Raw genomic sequence first — 20598 nt, 5'->3', positions numbered from 1 at the left:
GATATTCTGATATTCAAACAATATGAATAGTACAATCCCATTTATTTAATATATATTAATAACTACACAAAGCAAATATCTGAATTGTTCACTGGTGGGATAATATATGCTTTTTTAAAATGCATTTAATACATTTTACAGTAGCCTTTTAAAAAATAATGAACATTACCTGCATAATAAAAATATCAGCCCACATGTATGGAAAAAGTGACTTTGAAGTTCCCATTGAACTTTGATCACTGTCTGTAGAATGTGTTTTTGCTGTTAGAAGGTAGGACAGTGAGGGGGGCAGTAATGACTGTAAAAGCACACAAGGGGGCTTCTGGGGGGTGCTGGGAATGCTCTGGAATGCTTCTGGGTTGGCTTCCATGGTTGTGATCAGTTTATAAACTCTTTAAACTGTATATTTGGGGTGCATGCACTTTTTCTGTACTATTATAACTTAATAAAAATGTTTAAAAGAAAACTACTGCTCTTGAACAATGGCTGTAAGGTAAACTAGACCAACCCTTTGAAAATAAATTTGGCATTTTGCATTAAGAGCTTTGATATTTGTAACAAATATCCACTGCCTTGACCCAGTAATTCTAATAGGACTTATTTTAAGGAAATGATAGAAAATATAAACTGAAACAGATATGCAAAGATGTAAACTGCAGTGTTATTTACAATATGAAAGAAAAGTAGAAATAAGCATCATATCCAAACAAGGGAATAGTAACTTACAGTAAACCTATACACAATGTAATATCGTGCACTAGACATTACACTTAGAAAGAGTTCGGTGAACAGACAATTCACAGAAAAACACAAATGATCAAACATGAAAAGATGCACTAACCCATTAATAATCAAAGAAGTGCAAGTTAAGAGATATTTTTCCCAGTTAGATTGGGAAAGATGAAAAAGATGAACACTACTTAGTGTTGATATAGGTATTAAGGAACACGGAATCTGCACTCTGCTTTTAGAAATATCATTGATAAGGTCTCTTTGCAAGATACTTTGAAAATATTAACCAATGTTTTAAATGTACATTTTCATTGAACTTTTTAGTACTTAAATATTCAGGATATGCTCACAAAGATGGTTCCTGAAGTATGATTTACAATTGCCAAAAATTAACAACCACCTAATATCTACCAATAGGGTCAATGATCAAACAGATCATAATAGAACCAGGTTAGAGAAGAGGTTAAGAGCATAGTCTTTCATGTCAAAGACCTGGGTTCAAGCTTAGTTACGCTTTTTAGTAACTATGCAAAGTTGTGCAAATTACTCAATTTTTCTAAGTGCCTGTTTCTTCTGTATAATATTTTATAGGGTCATTGGGGGGACTGATAAAGTATGCAACCATTAAAAAGGATAATCTAAATCTACTCTATCCAATAGCTATTAGCCAATTACGGTTACGTATTGAGATCATGAAATGAAGTCAGTGTAACTGAGGAATTAAATTTTTAATTTTATTTAATTTTAATTAATTTGAATTTAAATTCAATTACTGGAAAACTTTCACATGTCTGGAAAATACACGGTGTGCAAATCAACCTTTTCAACTGTATTATAAACTCTAAATGCGATGAAGTATCCCCAATGCAAAGTTCACTTCTGAATTGACGTATCCTTAAGCGTACACTATATGCCAGCCTTAGAAGTTTTAGTAAAAAAAAGTTTTAAAAATTTAACAAAAAATCTCTATTACTTTTATATTGATTATATGTTTAAATAATAATCTTCTGGATATACTAAGTTAAAAAATACATTAAATTCACTGTTTCTTTTTACTTTTAAAATATGACTACTAGAAAATTAAAGATAGCTTGCATTTTAGTATTTCTATTGGACAGCACTGGTCTAGATATATCTGTACTGATACAAGACTATGTCCACAATATTTTTTCATAGAAAAAAATTACAGACTAATGTCATTTCTTTTAAAAGTGTACTTCAATGTCTACAAGATGGCTAGAAAAAATACTTAAAAGTGTGATTTTTTTTTTTAGGGAGTGGAATTACAGAATGGAGGGACATTTCACCTTTCTTAATCAAAATTATCTGCATTTTAAAAATAGTATGAATTACTTTTAATTTTAAAAATTAAAATAAAAAATGCTTATGACTGCATAACAGTATGATCACAACTACGTAAAAAACACAACAAAATTTTGTGTTTACGTTTCTTACTTTGAGTTTAGGTTTTTCTATTTTTTCCTCTTGTAAAATTTTTCTAATTTTCTTTGAAATGAGCACGCGTTACTTTAATGAAATACACGGTTTAAAGTTTAATAATATATGTGTGTGGGGGTATATGTTAGCCCTGATGGTCAGTGAACTCAACAGCTGTGTGGTGCGCATCCTGTTTGGGGCCATGGCAGATGGTAAAGAGCTATGGCCTTCACTTTCAGGATGGTACTTTTTTTATGTAGTGTAAAAGTTGCCAGATACCATACCACAGATTACCTTCTTATTAGGATATGGAATTTTAAACTATGTCACTAAACAGTTTTGAGCATTTTTTAACCACCTGTCATGCCAAAAACATAATTACTCATCATTTTTTTTAAAAAAAAAAAACAGTTATTTGTTGTTGTTTTGGCCACGCTGTGCAGCTTGTGGGTAGTTCCCCGACCAGGGATTGAACCCGGGCCCTTGGCAGTGACAGCGTGGAGTCCTAACCACTGGACCGCCAGGGAATTTCCTCATCTTTCTAATACAAGAAGTTTAGAACAAGCAGTCAAGACAGCAGTTAGTATCGATAAAAAATGGTTCACCTGCCAAAAGAACAACAACGGTCCCGGTTGTTTATGCTCCTGTTCCCATTTTATGCCATCTTCCAAGCTGAGTGAACGGCACACTGTAAATCCCAGTGCTTCCCACTCAGAGGAGTCACATCCCAGTGTCATTTGTAACCACAGAGTATGACTCACCCTTTTTGATTAACCAAAGCCATTTCTATCTTGACTTATAACTGACTACCAACAATTCCTGGGTTTTAAGAGGTTGGATTTTGGGGAGGCGGTGCTATAGTTCTGACTGCCTTTGAAAGTTTAAACAAAGTTGGAGAATGTTAGTGAGGATCATTTAATTGATAAAACTGAGATCCAGAGAGGCTAAATGACTTGCCACGCTGAAAATGTATTAAGGTCTCAGCTGAGCCTAGAACTCAGGTCTCCTCACCTCTCTCACTGTTCTGCCATTCACTGCAAAACCTTTCACTACTAAATTAACCCCACGTCCCTTCTGCAATAGATTTCCATAACACGAACATCTCACAAGCGAAAACTCTGATGTATACGTGACTCCACAAATGTAAAAATGATGACCTCAAAAGTACCAAGGTTATATAAACAAAAACAAGAATGTTTTGCTTTCTTTAGTAAAAACTGCCAGCAAAACTTAATAAAAACTGCACGAACTTAAAAGACGTTTTGAAAAACATATACAAAACTTTTTAAACAAAAATGACTTATTAAAACACAGTGGACATTGAGAAGATAAACAAAAATAACTTATTAAAAAGCAAAAACAGTGGACGTTAATTGAGAACAAACACAAGAGAAAGATTTAGTTCTTCAGGTAGAACAGCAACAACAGATGTATAATGCCCTAAGAAGGAGAAAGCACAATTGGCATACACTGTGGATCAAAAGGTATTCCTTTAAGCAACTAAATGAAAACCCACTGATAATGGTAACAGGAGCTTACATAAACTTGTGATGTACAAATTCCTAATCTGGGCTTGGTCTTGCGTTTCATTTCCCCAAATTGCTAACTCTCTGATCCCACAATATCAGCGTCCTCCAAGTGGAACCCAGAGAGTTCTGGATACAAATACTGTTCAGCTGAATGCAATAATATTGAATCGACACAATGCTTTTTTTTGAAAAAAATCAAGTTGGCATCAATTACCACTTCTCTTCTACAAAACCTCAATTAGAATTTATTACAATCAGATGAGCAAAAACTCAGGTACTATTAACCCATCACCAGCAAATAGTAACAGCTTTCAAAAAGGAGTCATAAATTAGAAAAATGATTAAAAACTCTAAAACATTCAGTTGGGTCACACAGTTGAGTACAGTCTAGATCTCAACTATAAAAGGACTGCAACATTATGAAGTATGGACTTGATTTAGAATACTTCTTTCAAAGAACGTACTTTAAAAAGCTTTTCAATTATTATAAAATGAACTTTGGATTATACTTCCAATTATACCAACTCACTTAACTTTTACTATGTTGACCTCTGAATTTCAATTTGCAGAATTTACAAGTACTACCTTGCAGAAAAACAAATATAATGGTTAAAGTCAAGAATATACGCTTCACTGCAAGGCACCATTTAAATACCAACATCTACAGAAGTCATTTTCAGAAAAATCTATCACAAAAAATTTAAAAAGCACATACTACATTTATAAAATAAGGAGTTGGGAAATTATTTACCTTACCAAAAAAATACATCACCCAACAACAGGGCTTCCTTATCAGAAGAGCCTCTGAACTGGCTAGAGACTAGGAGCGTCTAATCCAAATGTTCATCGTATAGATGGGGCACCTAGGTCTAAAAAGGTTACTGCCCCCATTACAGTGTGGGTTTATTTCTAAACAATTTAGGTACATGGATACAGAAAGGCAACTAATGAGTAAAGGAACAAGAATATTTAAAGTGCAGTGATAACCTACCATCTGAAATAATTTCAAAAGGAAATCACATGACACGGAGTCTTTGGCAAGCACACACCAAGGTTCCCGCCTAAGATGACTCTTAAAAAGCCATATGTTAGCACTGGTATGATCCCAAGTCTTTTTATTCAAGGAAGCTGCTTTCTAGTACATATGTTAAAGACAGGTGGTTCTCCTACATCTAGTTATGCTAATCAACTGGCTTAGCCATATAGTTTCAAAATATAAACATATCTTAACGATACAAGATTTCACTTAAATGCTATTTTCTCTTAGGTTTTTTTAATAATAGGTTATTATCTAAATAATTTGAGACTGAAGATTTGTTCCCTTGGACTGATTTTTTACACGCTGATAGATGCCTGCTTGCTCTGGATAACTCCCGAAAGGCTGTCAAGCCGTTGTATATGGAAATGTCAGTAAATGGGTTGCAAGAGTTCCAGAAGCAATTCAGATGGTGGAAGAGGCCGCCATCCAAACCCAGTAAGAGTACCCTTCACAATGCAAAGGGATTACCAATCAATCAGGAAAGCAAATGGTTTCTACAACAGCAGTTCTTCTTTTTGTCTAGAAATACAGTATACTAAGAAGTAAAGAGGAAAAAAGATAACTGCTTTGGAGGAATGAGAGGTATGGACAGGAAGATTACAGTAACCTTCCCAAAGCCAGCAGCCTACTCTCTCATTTTTGCCCTGAGAAAAAAGGCTGACCAATACTAAAAACAGATTTCTTTTCAATCAGAGAAATATGTAGAAAACTGGCATTTAATTCATATTAAAAAGGAGTTTCAGAGTTGACCTATTAGTTTAAATTAAAGGGAAGAGTTCAGAGAAGTCTGGCTATTTCTTGCACAAATTACACAGTAAGATCACATCCCTTACCCTGACGACTTGCCGAGTACTTGTGATGAAAGCTTTTCTTATACTCAATTCAGTTGCATCGAGGTTGAATTTCCTAGGATTTGCTTCGACTATGCGTGGGTCAAAAAGTCAAGGTAAAGCAATTTCATCATCGAAAACCTAACAACCAACATCATGTGAAACCACAGAATCTCTCACAGCAATAAAATGTGGCCCAGCGTTTCTGAACACATAGTCAACTTGGCACTAATCATTCTCAAACTTTCTCTGCCCACAGCTAGATGAGGATCCTTGTGCCCTGAGGCAGAGATGACCTGCCTGGGTTCACTGCAAACCCATGGGTGTCTGACCACAGCCGAGCTGGGCTCTTCCAGATGCCTGCCAGCACGTTTTTTGACTCCAGATCACCTTTCCCAGGACACCTTTTGTCCTGGGAAACAGCAAGCTGTTTTCATTTGCCATTCCAACTCATTCCACTTCTGTCAAGAAGCTAACTCTGCTTCTTAACCTAGAGATCGAGGCTTCTTTTGTGAAGCTTTCCTGCTCTCCTCACCCCCAGCTTGGTTCTGCTGCCCCGTGTCACTCACATGGCTCTCTGTACTTATCTCTTATCATCTGCAAGTATACACTTGTGCCAATATTTGACTAATGTCTGTTTCTCCCGCCCCCAAGTCCCTCTATACTCCCATGGTAAATTCTACAAGGGCTGGTATAGTTTTGCTTATCAATCCAATCTCAGTAACTAACAACATGTCCAGCACATAGCACACTCAATAACTATTGCTGAATGACGAATATCTATTAAAACTTTTGTCCTCTTATCTCACAATTTCTCTATCTCCCCCAATCTTTTTCTCATCCCTCCTACCTCGAGGGAAGACATATCTCCCTGTAACTGTGCTTTTGATCCCACTCCCTCACATATTTTGTTCCACTAGTTTTAGAGAACACATTTGTCTTTTAATAATTTAAAAGGTGCCCCGGGGTCACTGTGATTAATAGAAATTATGGACTCCACATCCAGTCTGACTCCAGGGTCCAAGCTCAAAATCACTGCACTATGCCACCTTCACGTTGCAGGATTTGACTACTCTACCTTAGATTACTGGTCAACGATTTTAAGTGTGTCATGGTACGAATAAGGGCAACATCAATCAACGATAAAAGGCAATATCTAATCTATGTACTTGAGACATCTAGATGAAACTTGTCCATCTGTCTGCTTGCCTCACGTGGCACAGACACTGCAGAAAAGGATATTGATGGTTTCGTCAAGGTCCTCTAGATCCCACTCTATGCTCCGGAGGTTGTTTCTCAGCTCGTTGGTGGTCCAGTCGATTTCTTCCCTCGTGGCTGTGGATGGGTCCTGGAGGAGCTCTGTCCATCTCTGAAACAATCCCTGTGCAGTGTTGACTGCTTTCTGTACCTCTCTGTATTCAGGTGAAGGGAAAGGAGAGATATGAGACAGCATGTTCCACGAGCAACTTATAAGACTTAGGTGAACCTTTACGATCAGACACCATCCTCAGCAACCACCATTCCCCAAAGTGTTTTTAAGTCGTTACAAAAGGCTCTTCATGGACAAATATCAAAGTTCAAAACTTTAAAATAATAGGCTGAGTATTATATTCTCAGCTCATTTCAAAATAAAACAGCCTCTACTTAAGCAGCTATAATTACCAAGTCTGTTTGTGAAGGACAAAATTTAATTTTTCTAACGGACTGTCCTTAAAAGTAGTCTAAGAAGCTATAATATAAATTAACTAAAGGGCCGTTAACATTCACACATGTTGCCAGTTGGAGTGAAGTAATTTATATTCAGAAGAAAAGGTTCTAAAACAACTTTCCTTTTCCTGGGGAGGTTCGTGTGGAAGAGGGGTAAAAAAGGATAGAAGGAAAGGTTACTCTTACACAGCTAGTCTTTTAGAAGGCAACTATTTTAATCTGAGACATTTTAAAATCCAACATCTCATTAGAAGAAGATTCCTAAACATTATTAGCTTTAAATTTATCTACTTTCCTGGATTAAGCAACTCTGTACAGCAGATTCGTGTGCTTCATGTTTAGGGAGTGAGACTAGGCCATTAAGAGCGACGGCCTATTTTGCTTTTAGATTAGATACAGTCACAAGGTCTTAAGAACTCCTCGCCTGCCCCTGCCATTGGGCCAGTATCCACCATTTAAATATTATAATCTAACACTACCACATATAAAAGCCATAAAGGACTCATTTTATAATCATGGTCTCTTGTGTACAAAGATTATAACCTTCATGCTCCTAAACTAAGAGATCTGTTTTGATCCTTCTATGATTTCTTAACCAGTTCTTCTGGGTGTTCAATCAGTGTGTTCGTTACCTATTGCTTTAAAACAGAAATTGCACGCATCCTATTCCCTCTGACATTTCAAGTACCAGAGGAGACAGCACTAACAACATGAAGAAAGGTGACTTACAAAATCTTGAACTGTGAATACTGATGAGAGCTAAGAAGCTGAATGTTAAATAGAGAATACAGCCATTGGGACTAGCTGAATAAATCACTGAGCTACGCAGCCAACAATGAATCTACCAAGGTTATGTTCATAACCAGTTCACGGGTTAGGCAAGTCCCCTCATTTTTCCTCTCACATCAGTCTTATGCTTTTAGCGCCAAAGAGAAACTCTATTGAGACAAAAAGAAGAAGGACTAAGTAAGTGAGATGTCAATCTGCTATTTTTACTCTATACTGAGGTTTCTGGCTGATATGGTAAAGAAAGAGGTATACATTTTGCCATAATATGAAGTACTTGGTTTATTTGTAAGTGTTGAATGTCCTCTATGACAACAGAAGACAGAGTTAAAAAGGTATCTAAAATGATATCTCATTCTAAAGAATATGAAAATTATCAGTTCTGTAAAGGAAATCTGAATTCCTTTTCGAGAACTAGAAGCCTCAGGCTAGGGTATACCACGTTCTCCACACCAGTAGACAACTAGGATGCCGGAATTAAACTCTTAAGCAGTGATCCATAAACTTTTTTGGTCTCAGGACTCTTTTGCGCTTTTCAAAATTACTGAAGACTCCAAAGAACTCAGATTAATGTGGACTCTATCTATTGCCACTCACTGTATTAGAAATTCAAACAGATATTTAAAAATATTTACCAATTAATCAAACATAATGATGAAATTATGATATGTTAATGTTTTCGCCAAAAATTTCTAAAACAACAATATTTAGTAAGAAGAGTGGCAATGATTCACATACTTGCAAATCTCTTTAATATCTGGTTTAACAGTAGACAGGTGGATTCTCACATCTGCTTCTACATTCAGTCTGTTGACACACGTTTTGGTTGAAGTATATGATGGAAATCCAGCCTCATACAGATAGGTAGTTGGAAAAGGGAGGAGTATTTTAACAGTCTTTTCAGATAATTGTGGATATTCTTTCTTGACACAATACAAAAACTCAACAAGTGGCAGTTTCTTAAAGGTTAGCTGCAACGTGGAAGGTGAAACTGTACCAAAGACGCTGTATATTCTCATACATTACAACCCACTGCTCCATCTTGTATTGTGAAGGGATGTTCTACCCACATATGATTTTACAGCATCACGTACTGGTCATTTGTAAAGTATTAGTTTACTGAGCATCAAAGATCTTCCAAATGCTGACTCATTTCATTATACAATAACCAATATCATATAATAATATCACCACCAATTCCATCAGAAAAACTTAACTACTGGGAATCTGTAAGATGATAGCAGTTGATACGAGCTTTCCAAAATTCTATTTTTTAAACAAAGGCTCTAATTTCATCATCCACAAAAATACTGTCAGTTGTTTTCTGAGAAGTGACAGGTTCACCTCATTCATTTTGGAGAAAATCTCAAGATAATTTTGAGATTTGTGAACATATGCAAATCTCAATAACCAGTTTGCGAGTCATCCTTTTAAGAAAAAATAAGATTCTATGGAGGAAAAAACGAGCTATTTCAGCTCACAGCTGGATCACAGAAGTGCTTTCCCTGGAGTCACCATCTTAGCTCACAATACAGCCAAAGTGTTTCATGCACTCTCTCATTTCGTCCCACAGAGTATTAAAATGTGTACTAAGGCTGGGAGAAAACATTTGTGCATTACATGTCTGATTAATGATATTGATAACAATATATTTTTTTTAAAAAACTCTCAAAACTTAAGAAAACTCAATTTAAAAATGGACAAAAGATCTGAACAGTCACTTCACTAGAGACGACATACAAATGACAACTAGCACATGAAAAGATGCCTAATATCATTAGTCATCAGAAAAATGCAAAGTAAATCCACAATGAGATACCACTACAAACTTAGAATGGCTTCACACAACTAACCAACCAATTGACAATGCCAAGTGCTGACCAGGTGGTAGAGTAACTGGAACTCTCATTCATTACTGGTGGAAATGCAAAACTGTACAGCTACTTTGGAAAACAGTGTGGCTGTTTCTTAAAATTAAATATACAGGGGCTTCCCTGGTGGCGCAGTGGTTAAGAATCCTCCTGCCAGTGCAGGGCACACAGGTTCAAGCCCTGGTCCGGGAAGATCCCACGTGCCGTGGAGCAACTAAGCCCGTGTGCCACAACTACTGAGCCTGCGCTCTAGAGCCCGTGAGCCACAACTACTGAAGCCCGCGCACCTAGAGCCCATGCTCCACAACAAGAGAAGCCACCGCGATAAGAAGCCCACACACAGCAACAAAGAGTAGCCCCTGCTTGCAGCTACTGGAGAAGGCCCGCGCGCAGCAACGAAGACCCAACGCAGCCAAAAATAAAATAAATTTATAAAAAACAAAAACACAAAAACATACAAAACATACACTTACCATTATGACCCAACAACCCCACTTCAAGGTGATACAAAAACACACAGGTTAATACAACAACCTGCAAATTCTTATAGCAGCTTTAGTCGTAACAGCCAAAAATTGAAAACAACCCGAATGTCCTTCAACTAAGGAATGGAAAACTGTGGTACATCTGAACAATGGAATACTACTCAGCAATAAAAAGAAACAAACCACAAATACACGCAACAATATGGACAAATCTCAAATGCATTATGCAAAATGTGAGAAGTTAGAAGGCCACACAATGTATGATTTCATTTCTGTAACATTCTGGAGAAGGCAGAACTATAGGGACAGAAAATAGATCAGTAGTTGCCAGATGCTGGGCATGGGGGAAGGGGGACACAGAAACTTTTAGGGGTGATGGATCTGTCCTGAAACTTATTTGTGGAGGTGGTCGCTACTGACTATACACATTTGTCAAATTTCACAGAAGTATACACTAAAAAGGGTCAATTTTACTGTAGGTAAATTATAACTTTTAAAAAAATGAGGAAAGGTGTTCTTGGGACTCAAGATTTGATAATTTTTTTTTTTTTTTTTTTTTTTTTTTTTTTTTTACTGTTTCATGAAGAACATTCTTGAAGGAATATGATTCTCATTTTTCTTTTCCTCTGTGAGGGAGGAATACAATGACTACTAGTACAGTTTGGTGCCACTGCCTTGATTTAGGCTAAGGCACCAGCAGTTTGCACCATCAGTGTTATTGTCAACATGATGAAAAAAAGCAAGTAACATCTGAGTAGTATCATGAAAAGCAGTTTAAGCTGAGGGGCTCTTCTATGAAAGGATATTGAGACCCCCTTGGGATCCAAGGGCCACACTTTCAGACTCGAGGGGGAGGAGGGGCAGGTGGGTAGACTCAATTCTTGCAGCACAGAGTGAAATCAAGGAGTCCTTAAGCATGCAAGAACTTGTGTGTGTCCTAAAGAAGAAATGAAAGAAATGGCAGGAATTAGAAAAATGCTGCAAAGCATTCCCAGGACGACATTCAAAACCCAACAGGCCTGGCCAGTGACCTGGCTTATTCCACTCTCAATCTCTTATTTTTCAAAGAGGTTTCATTTTTAGTTTTCATGGAATAGCACAGACATGAGAAAATCAAAGTAGTCTTAGTTTACATTTCTAAGACACGTTTTAAGGGATCACAAAGGTGGGAACTGTCAGGAATGGTTCAGATCTTGAAAAGCCAGAACACGCAGTGTGTCAAGGAATCTATCTTAAAAGCAACTAACGGGGTCCCTCAAAGTTTAAAACATCTCCCAATTTTTCTTCTTCCAATATCAACTCAGCATAGCATTACCCTGAAAAAGAAGGCATGAATGAAGAGAAAACGTGTGTCACACACAAAACCTATTTTTAAGCCAAATATTAATGGTAACCAGAATATACCAAAGAACTTAGAATTTCTGAATAGTTTCAAGAAATACAAGACACAATGTAATAATGTACAAGACCCTACCTAGTGAGATAACCTGCTCAATTCAGAACTATTTGTAAATATCTGGGACTAAATATTTAGAATCACCTGTCATTCCAAAGAAACAGATGAATAGGACAGAGGAGTATATAACCACGACAGCTGTTTGATATTTGTGAGGGTTTCAACAGAGGAGAGCTGGTGGAATTTTCTTCACCTACTTTCCCAGGAAAGGTAAGGGAGTTGTTTCTGCATGAATTGGCTAGTTAGGCACTTCCCACACAGGCATGCCCAGCATCATCTACTCCATAGTTAGTGCTCACCACACAGTGAGCCCACGTGAGCATGCTGCACGCTGTGGGCAGCGCTGCAGCTGCCGACTCCTTAGTCAACAGTGATCCACTTTCATCTGTGCTCTCCAGAAAGGTCAAAATCACAAGATATTGCCTCTGTTTCCTGTAGAGTTAGGTGCAGCTCTTTTCAGGTTTTTCTTCCAAGTGCATAATGGGAATGATTAAAGTCTGACACAACTTTCTATGAGGGATCATGTATACCTTGAATTTTTGGAGCTCTTCAGTTTAGCAATCTTCTTGGTAAATAATAATCTGCTCACAGACAGCTTTGGGTATCATGTCTGACACCATTTCACCAAAAACTTGCTAATTGCTTTCCTAGGAATTACAGGTTTAGCTCCTGACCCAGAGAAATCTTTCAGTCCATTGAAGGAGAGAGATGGCCATCTCCTACAACAGTCAAGCAGATGTTCTGCTCCTATATCTGTTGCAGATGCTTCCAAAGTCAGTTTTGTCTTACACGTTTCATGAGTAACAAGAGTCACAGCATTGGAAATACTACAGATGAGCCTCTTTCCCTTGCTGTCCACCAAACGGCCCATCAAAATGATGGGACCCATCATATCCTCATGGATATGAACTCCTTATCACCACCAGAATGAAGGTCCTTCACTGCAAGCCATGCCAGTGCCCATGGGACCACCTGTAACACAGAGCTTCTTTCCCAGTAAGCAACTGTCAAAAATGAAAACACAGGGCTTCCCTGGTGGCGCAGTGGTTGAGAGTCCGCTTGCCGATGCAGGGGACACGGGTTCGTGCCCCGGTCCGGGAAGATCCCACATGCCGCGGAGCAGCTGGGCCCGTGAGCCATGGCCGCTGAGCCTGCGCGTCCGGAGCCTCTGCTCCGCAACGGGAGACGCCACAACAGTGAGAGGCCCGCATACCGGAAAAAAAAAAAAAAAAAATGAAAACACAGTCCACATCTTTGAAGAATGTATCTTTCAGGCAAAAATAAAGCTTTCATCTACGCTTTCAAAACCAGATTCTTCCATTCCTTATAAATAAAGAGTTGACACTGGCAGGACTAACCAATCCAGTTTTGTTTTTTGCCACGCCATGTGGCATGTGAGATCTTAGTTCCCCGACCAGGAATCGAACCCGCATCCCCTGCATTGGAAGCACGGAATCTTAACCACTGGACCACCACGGAAGTCCCCCAGTTTGTTTTTTTTTGCGGTACGCGGGCCTCTCACTGTTGTGGCCTCTCCCGTTGCGGAGCACAGGCTCCGGACGCGCAGGCTCAGAGGCCATGGCTCACAGGCCCAGCCGCTCCGCGGCATGTTGGGATCCTCCCAGACCGGGGCATGAACCCGCGTCCCCTGCATCGGCAGGCGGACTCTCAACCACTGCACCAGGGAAGCCCCCCAGTTTGTTTTTGAAGCCAGCCCAGCACTAACCCCTGGTCACTGCTAGTTGAGCCCCTGCCATATAACATTCCAGTCTGTTCCACCATGGTAAAAGGCTCACCATCCCAACCAACCCTTAGGGCTTCAGGCAATACATCCAGGTGTCCATAAAATAATTTCTTATCTGGATCTCATTAAATTTGTTGGTAAGATGGGAGGAAGAAGTATTTTAGCCATTAGGGAGCTTTTGTTTCCCGGAATCTGTCATTCAATTGGGCCAACGAATTGCAGGATAACCATAGCTGCAGCCTCCATCAGCCTTTTGATTTCTCCTTTCTTCTCTGACCATGCTAATAGGCTCTGAACTGGCATCCGTTCCAGTTACTGTGGTTGTATAACAGTTACCCCAAAACTTAATGGCATCAAACGACCATTTCTTATGGGGAGTCTGTGGGTCAGGAATTCATGCCGAACGCAGAAGAGACGGCTTGTCCCCACTCCACAATGTCTGGGGCCTCAGCTGAAAGACTGCCAGGCTGGGGCTGCAGAAGCAGGTGCTCCTCGGTAGCATCTCTGTGTCTGCGTTGTCTCTCCACGTGTGTGCTCCAGCAGAGTGGCTTCAGCAGAGCTGGACTTGTGTCCCAAGTCAGAAAGATGCAGGTGAAAGCTGAATTGGTTGGTTGTCTTTTGTGACGAAAGCTTCAGGAGTCAAGCAGTGTCATTTCTGCCTCATTCTGTCAGTCGAGGCAGTTACAAAGGTCTGCCTGGGTTCAAAGAAAAGGAATGAGGACCCCAGCTTGATAGAAGAATGCCAGCTTCACAAGTTAAGAAAAGCAAATAGGACAGGATGTATATTGGGGTGGCCACCTTTGGAAAAACACAATAAGCCACAACACCTATACCTGGGGCAGCACCCATCCTGCATGTCTCTTTACAGTGGGGTCCCAGTTTCATCAACACCCTGAGAGGCTAGTGAAGGCTGATGGTTTCCACTCTACTAATGAAACCTGAAAAATCTAGGCTGGGCAAACCTCTGCAACCCTATCACCCTTCTACCCCATATCCCACCAACCTGTTCTACCACCAACCCCTTGGGCTAGGTGAGAAGCTCTTTTTACTGCTTGACTTCCACACTCACATCGTTTGTACTTAAGGGGAAAAACACCCATACCCTGCACTTGACCTGACTGCCATTTCCAAATTCAACTTCACTGTGATAATATCTTTCGCAATAATTCTCCCGGAGGGAAAAAAAAGAGCCTTCACTTAGTTTCCTATAGTTATATACAATTTTGACCTCAACTTGCTGCTGCTTCCACAATGCCCCTGGGATACCACTACTGCCACCAATGACACTGCAGGTCAAAGTCATGGGTGACTTGAACTCGTCCTCATTTCCAGTGTACTTGACACCACAGCCTATTTTCTTGAAACTCTCACTTCCTTGTTTTTGTGACATTGTGCTCTTCTAGCTTCTACTAATTTTCTCTTTCCTCTTCCTCCACTTGGTCCCAGTATTTCTCAGCACTATTTTTATAGCTTCTAGGTGCTCACAACACTAGCAGGTTCAAAAGATTCCTTGAAGCTGATGACTCCCCACTGCATTTCCAACCCTAACCTCTCACCCAGGACTAATTCCTGTATTTTTAGCTGCCTACAGGATCATTCCATTTGCCTAAAACCAAAGCAATCGTATCCTCCCTACAAAACAGTAAATATTCATACAACAAAATGAAACAGAAAAAAAAAAAGCTTCCTTCTCTAACTTCCTCATTTTAGTCAACAGGGACACTATTTTCCAAGATTTGAAACTTGTCTAGACAAGCATCATCTTTGACTCTTCCTCTTACTTCTCACCTTGCACAACCTCTACTTAAGTTGCATCACTGGATTTTAGATCTAGAAGGAACTTTCACGGTAACTAGTCTGAACTCATTAAACAAATAAGAGAACGGGGGCTCAGACTTCTTGTCTTCTGGCCTCTAGTTCTGCTGACCCAGAGCATGAGGGGTCTTCCAGTACCTATTCAATCCCATCTTTGCAAAGGCTCCAGACAAATCTATTTTCTTTGTGGAATCAGAAGACCTGGGTTTGAGCCCTCAGAAGTTGTTTGACCATAGGCAAGTGCATAGTAACTGCTAGTTAAAACCACCTCCTGATTAAGAATTTACAATAGGAAACATTAACTTTAAACTTCTCAGCTGGGTATTCCACGCCTCCTCCACCCCAAAACTGGCCGATTTTAATCTCCAACCTGATTTCTCACTGAAACAAAATCTGTTTCACTTGGCAGGTCTTCTTCTCATCCTCCCTTTCCTCATTCCTGGCTCTACTTTCACTCACTGCTTCCCCAGCTGGAAGAGTCCTTACACCTCTGCAAATGAAAAGCAGACATTTCCTTCAAGGCCCAGATTGAGGCCCTACTTGCTTCACTAAAGCGTCACTGACCAACATTCCCCCTGGGGGTCTTTCCAAGTTTTTTCAGTCTCCACAGTATCTCAGCTCTATTCCAAACTCTTACACGCAAAGCATATTGTCTTTCACCTACACTGTTTCACATATCTGCACAGTGTTCTCCAAACCAAACTATAATTTCAGGAGCCAAATAGAATTATTAGGCATTCAATAAATGCCTAATTCAATATAACAAATGTCTGCAAAGTGGTTTTTACAGTGAAACATCTGATTGGGGAATTCCCTGATGGTACCGTGGTCAGGACTCCGTGCTCTCACTGCTGAGGACCCGGGTTCGATTCCTGGTCAGGGAACTAAGATCCCATGAGCCACACAGCACAGCCAAAAAAAAAAAAAAAAGAAAGAAACATCTAGTTGATTTTTAAAAAGTAGAAAATGAGACCTGACTTACATTCAATTTTACTGGATAAAATTACTCACCAAATAAGGATAATTTTTTCACAGTGACTATACCAATAAACAGTTTTTTCAACAGTGTGGCTAAAATGCACAATGCTTGCCTTCAAGGAGCTCATAATCTAGTGTTTAAAAGGCTGTACACACAGACCAGAGATGGTTAGAGAATAATACAATGTAACATACACTATCTTGCTCATCTGCTTACTTACACCTTTATTTCAACACAGATCCACAGCTAAGAATCTGGAAATAAAACTGTCCTTGTTCGGGCACACAACGCCTCCAAATCAGCAAAATATTAAAGAACCACAACATTCATGCCTTTTACCTATAGGAGAGGCTCACTTGGTACCAACGTACTCTCATATTCCACCACTCAATTTCTTAGTGGCTTATTCTGATTAGAAGTTGCAAACAAGAGAGGGAAAAAAACTACAGAACCCAAAACTCAATATGGGCTCGCTCATCAAATACTATGTAACACCTTACTGAACATAATGATGAAAACAACATGATTCAAATATGGTATGTTTCACCTAGCAAATTAATTAAGATTTCTTAAAAGGAGACTCAGTACAGGCAAGGGGTCAAGGGAAATGGGCCCATCAAACTTTTGGGGGTTGGGGTAGTGAGTCGAGTGGAGTTAGGGGTGTATCCTAGAGGGCAATTTGGCAACATGCATCAGAAGCTCTGAAAATGTGCACCCCCTCTAAATTAGCAAACCTGCTACAGGACTACAGGCTATGGAAATAATCAGGAGCAGCAATGAAGACCTGCGACAAGCAGGCTTGCCACTATATTAACTGTAACAGTGAAAAATTTAGGTACATCATAAACCTTGTCCTGGGTGATAAGTTATATCACATTTATATAACAAAATACAATACAGTGATTAAAAAGCCTCCCCACCAAAAGCATTTTAAGGATATAAAAAAATACAGATGAAAAGATTTAAGACAGTATGATCACAATTTCTTAATGATTAATAACAACAATAATACCCATTTATATAAATCCTGGCCTTTCCAATTACAGGCTTATGAATTGTAAGTTTGTTTTTTTTTTACTCTCTAAGTTTCATTTTCTCCATTTGTAAGATGATAATAATACTAGTACCTACTTCATAAGGATTAAAAAGACAATCCCTGTCATGTTCTCAGGACAGTGACTGATATATTTATATCAAAAAAAAAAAGAGATCAAAAACTGATGGATAGTATTACATAAAACTGTTAATAGAAACAGATTAAAAAAACACCAAAATTGTAACTATTTCTGGATGGTGGTATTTCAATGAATTTTTAATCCTTTTTTATATTTTTACTTCCTAAGTTTTCTAAAATGAGCATATATCACTTTAAATGTTACTCCAAAAAAAAAAAAACCAGTAAGACATGGTCTTTCCTCTCAGAAAGGGCAGCCTGTTTGGATGGAGACATATATAGACAGTTAAAAGAGAATGTTTACTGAGCACTTGATACATACTCCAAACTGTGCTGAGGCAACTTACATGCATTAACTCATTTAATCCTCATAACCGATAAAGCAGGCATTGTTAAGCCAATTTTGTACATAAAGAAACAGGTTCAGAGAGGATAACTAATGTGCCAAAACTTACACCAAGTAATTGACAGAAGTGAGATCCCAACCTTGGGTCAGCTTGATTAACAAAGCTCAGTTCTTTCACCAAACCTCACTGCCTCCGGAAGTCAAATAAAAAGAAAAATTACACCCAGAACATGCATTTCCTTTCCCTTTACGCCCAGCTTTGTTCTTCTTACAGAAGTTATCACCACCTGACATACTATATATTCGTTCATTTGTTTACTGTCTGTCTCTAGAATATAAGCTTCGTAAGGACAGGGATGTCATTTGTTCATTGCTGTCCCCTCAGCCCCTGGCACACAGAAAACAGACACTCGGTAAGTATTTCAGAAGGAAGGATTCCGAATAGAGCTGTGACCTGAACGTGTCTCCGAGGTCACGTCTGGCAGCAGTGCAAATGAAGCTTGGTGAAGAAGCTGCTTAGAAGAGTTCAGGTGCGAGAGAACAAGGACATGAACTAGGGTGGAGGAACCAAAACCAGAGAGGAAGAGAGGATTCCAGAGAGATCCAGGGGATGCACTGATGGGCCCCGGTGACCAAGTGGACATGGGACCGAAGGGCTGTGAGGAGACAGGAGTAAAGAGGGCTAAGAAGAGGCAGGCATTTTTAAGGAGGGTGAAGGAAAAGAAAAAAAGGGGAAGATATCCACCCCATAGCATGGGGGAGGTCAAACAATTAGTAGAAAACACAGAAAAACACACAGGAGAGAGTTGGGTCAGAGTGACGGGGGTGCAGGACGTGCACAGATAAACAGGGACCACCTGACACAATGGGAATAATCAAGCTCACCCAGTGAGAACACACAGGAGAGGGTCAACTAGACAAACTACAACTTAGGGGCAGGCCTGAGTTGATTCAGTAGAGCTAGGGGTTCTGGTAGTGAAAATACCACTGTGAATGTCTGTGCCAGGTAGGGCCACATCTGCCCAACTGTGGTAGTTTTCTCCCGTGTTCTGGGATTCTGCTCTGAACAAGAAGACATCGAGAGTGTCAAAACCTCACAAGACGAGCTTCAAACACTCAGGCACTAATCACTGCATATTTAAATTAAAACAGCTTTCGAACTGGTCTCCTTTTTAATTTTTAATTTTTATTTATTTATTTTTGGCCGCGTTGGGTCTTCATTGCAGTGCGTGGGCTTCTCATTGCAGTGGCTTCTCTTGCTGCGGAGCCCAGGCTCTAAGCCCACGGGCTTCAGTAGTTGTGGCTCGCACGCTCCAGAACGCAGCCTCAGCAGTTGTGGCGCACGGGCTTAGCTGCTCCGAGGCACGTGGGATCTTCCCGGACCAGGGCTCGAACCTGTGTCCCCTACATTGGAAGGCGGATTCTTAACCACTGCACCACCAGGGAAGCCCTGGTCTCCTTTTTAATCTTTCTACACACTGATGCATCCAACACTATTACCAAATCAATATTCCCGAAACCCTAATTTCATGTCATTTCCCTGCTTTAAAAATCTCCAATGGCCTCTTAGAGACTCTTCTTGACCCTATTCTACCTGTACCTGTGGATGTACCTGTAGAAGTGTTAACAGTGTGAGTAGAACTAGGCAGCTGAATTTTGAATCCTGGGTCCATTACCTATTAGCTGGGTGAGCCTGGGGAAGTAATTCAACCCCTCTGTGCTCCCTCAGCTCCTCATGTGTAAAATGGGGCTAATACCCACACCACAAAACTGTTCTTATAAAGTGAAAATTCTTATAAAGTGCTTACTTAGCACGTGACGCCTGACATAGGAGTTGCATCCTTTAAATGTTAGCTATTATTATTATTACTTTTCCAAATAAACTTCCTACTGCACCTGGGATGCTCTCCTTGATGATTTCTAAACACACAATGCCCGCCTTTGCTGGTAGGGTTCCCACCCACGAACCACCACTCCTTAACCACAACCACCAAAGAGAATTTATTCAACATTTATGCTATATATTCAAGGTGCTGGGCTGGAAATACAGGAAAAACAAACAGTTCTCCAACCTTCAGAGCTCACAATCAAGTAATGAAAGACAGCCAGAGGAAGAGGTGCAATAATGTGTTACAGGTGCCACAGGAAGCACTTCCTGGAGGCAGTGGAGATGCTGACACTGAGTCCTGAAAGCTAAGTGGGTGCATCAGGCAGAGTGGATGCATGTAGAGTAAGAGCATCCAGTCCTGCGGCCACCGTCACTGTACTGAGTCTGGTGAAGCCGGAGCTCTGTGCTAAGGGCAGGCAGAGTGAGCGGAGGGTAGAGGAAGACTATGTCAAGGAGGTCAGGAAGTGCTGAGATTTTATTCTGTAGGCAACAGGCAGCCACTCAGTGATGTTAAGTAGGGAACTCCTGCTTGGGTTCTAGAAAAGCTACACCTGTGCTGCCCAATATGGATGCCACATGTGACTACTGAACTGTGCTAGTGTGACTGTGGAACTAAATTTTAATTAATTTAAATTTAAAAACTGATACGCAATTCAGTTACCGAAAATTTTTGAAGTATATTTGGAACAATTTGGGTATGTGAATCTATTGAATACTTTTTCAACTGTAAGTTTAATGAACTCTAAATACAGATCAAGTGTTCCTGATGGGGCTTCGCTG

General features: G+C 39.8%; 1 protein-coding gene across 2 annotated transcripts in view; it reads right to left on the bottom strand.

Moving 5' to 3' along the window:
• STX6 (syntaxin 6) overlaps window positions 1–20598 on the bottom strand; it is a 45549-nt gene that overhangs the window by 21398 nt on the left and 3553 nt on the right. For both annotated transcript variants that reach the window (XM_030847621.2, XM_060295667.1), the window contains exons 2-3: window positions 6810–6979; window positions 5571–5665 (exon numbers count right to left, since the gene is read on the bottom strand). In XM_030847621.2, coding sequence (XP_030703481.1) covers window positions 5571–5665; window positions 6810–6979 — 265 coding nt within the window. The remainder of the gene's footprint in view (window positions 1–5570; window positions 5666–6809; window positions 6980–20598) is intronic.

Source organism: Globicephala melas, chromosome 1, assembly GCF_963455315.2.
Source record: "Globicephala melas chromosome 1, mGloMel1.2, whole genome shotgun sequence".
Classification (NCBI taxonomy): Eukaryota; Metazoa; Chordata; class Mammalia; order Artiodactyla; family Delphinidae; genus Globicephala; species Globicephala melas.
This window is presented reverse-complemented; position numbering and strand designations above follow the sequence as displayed.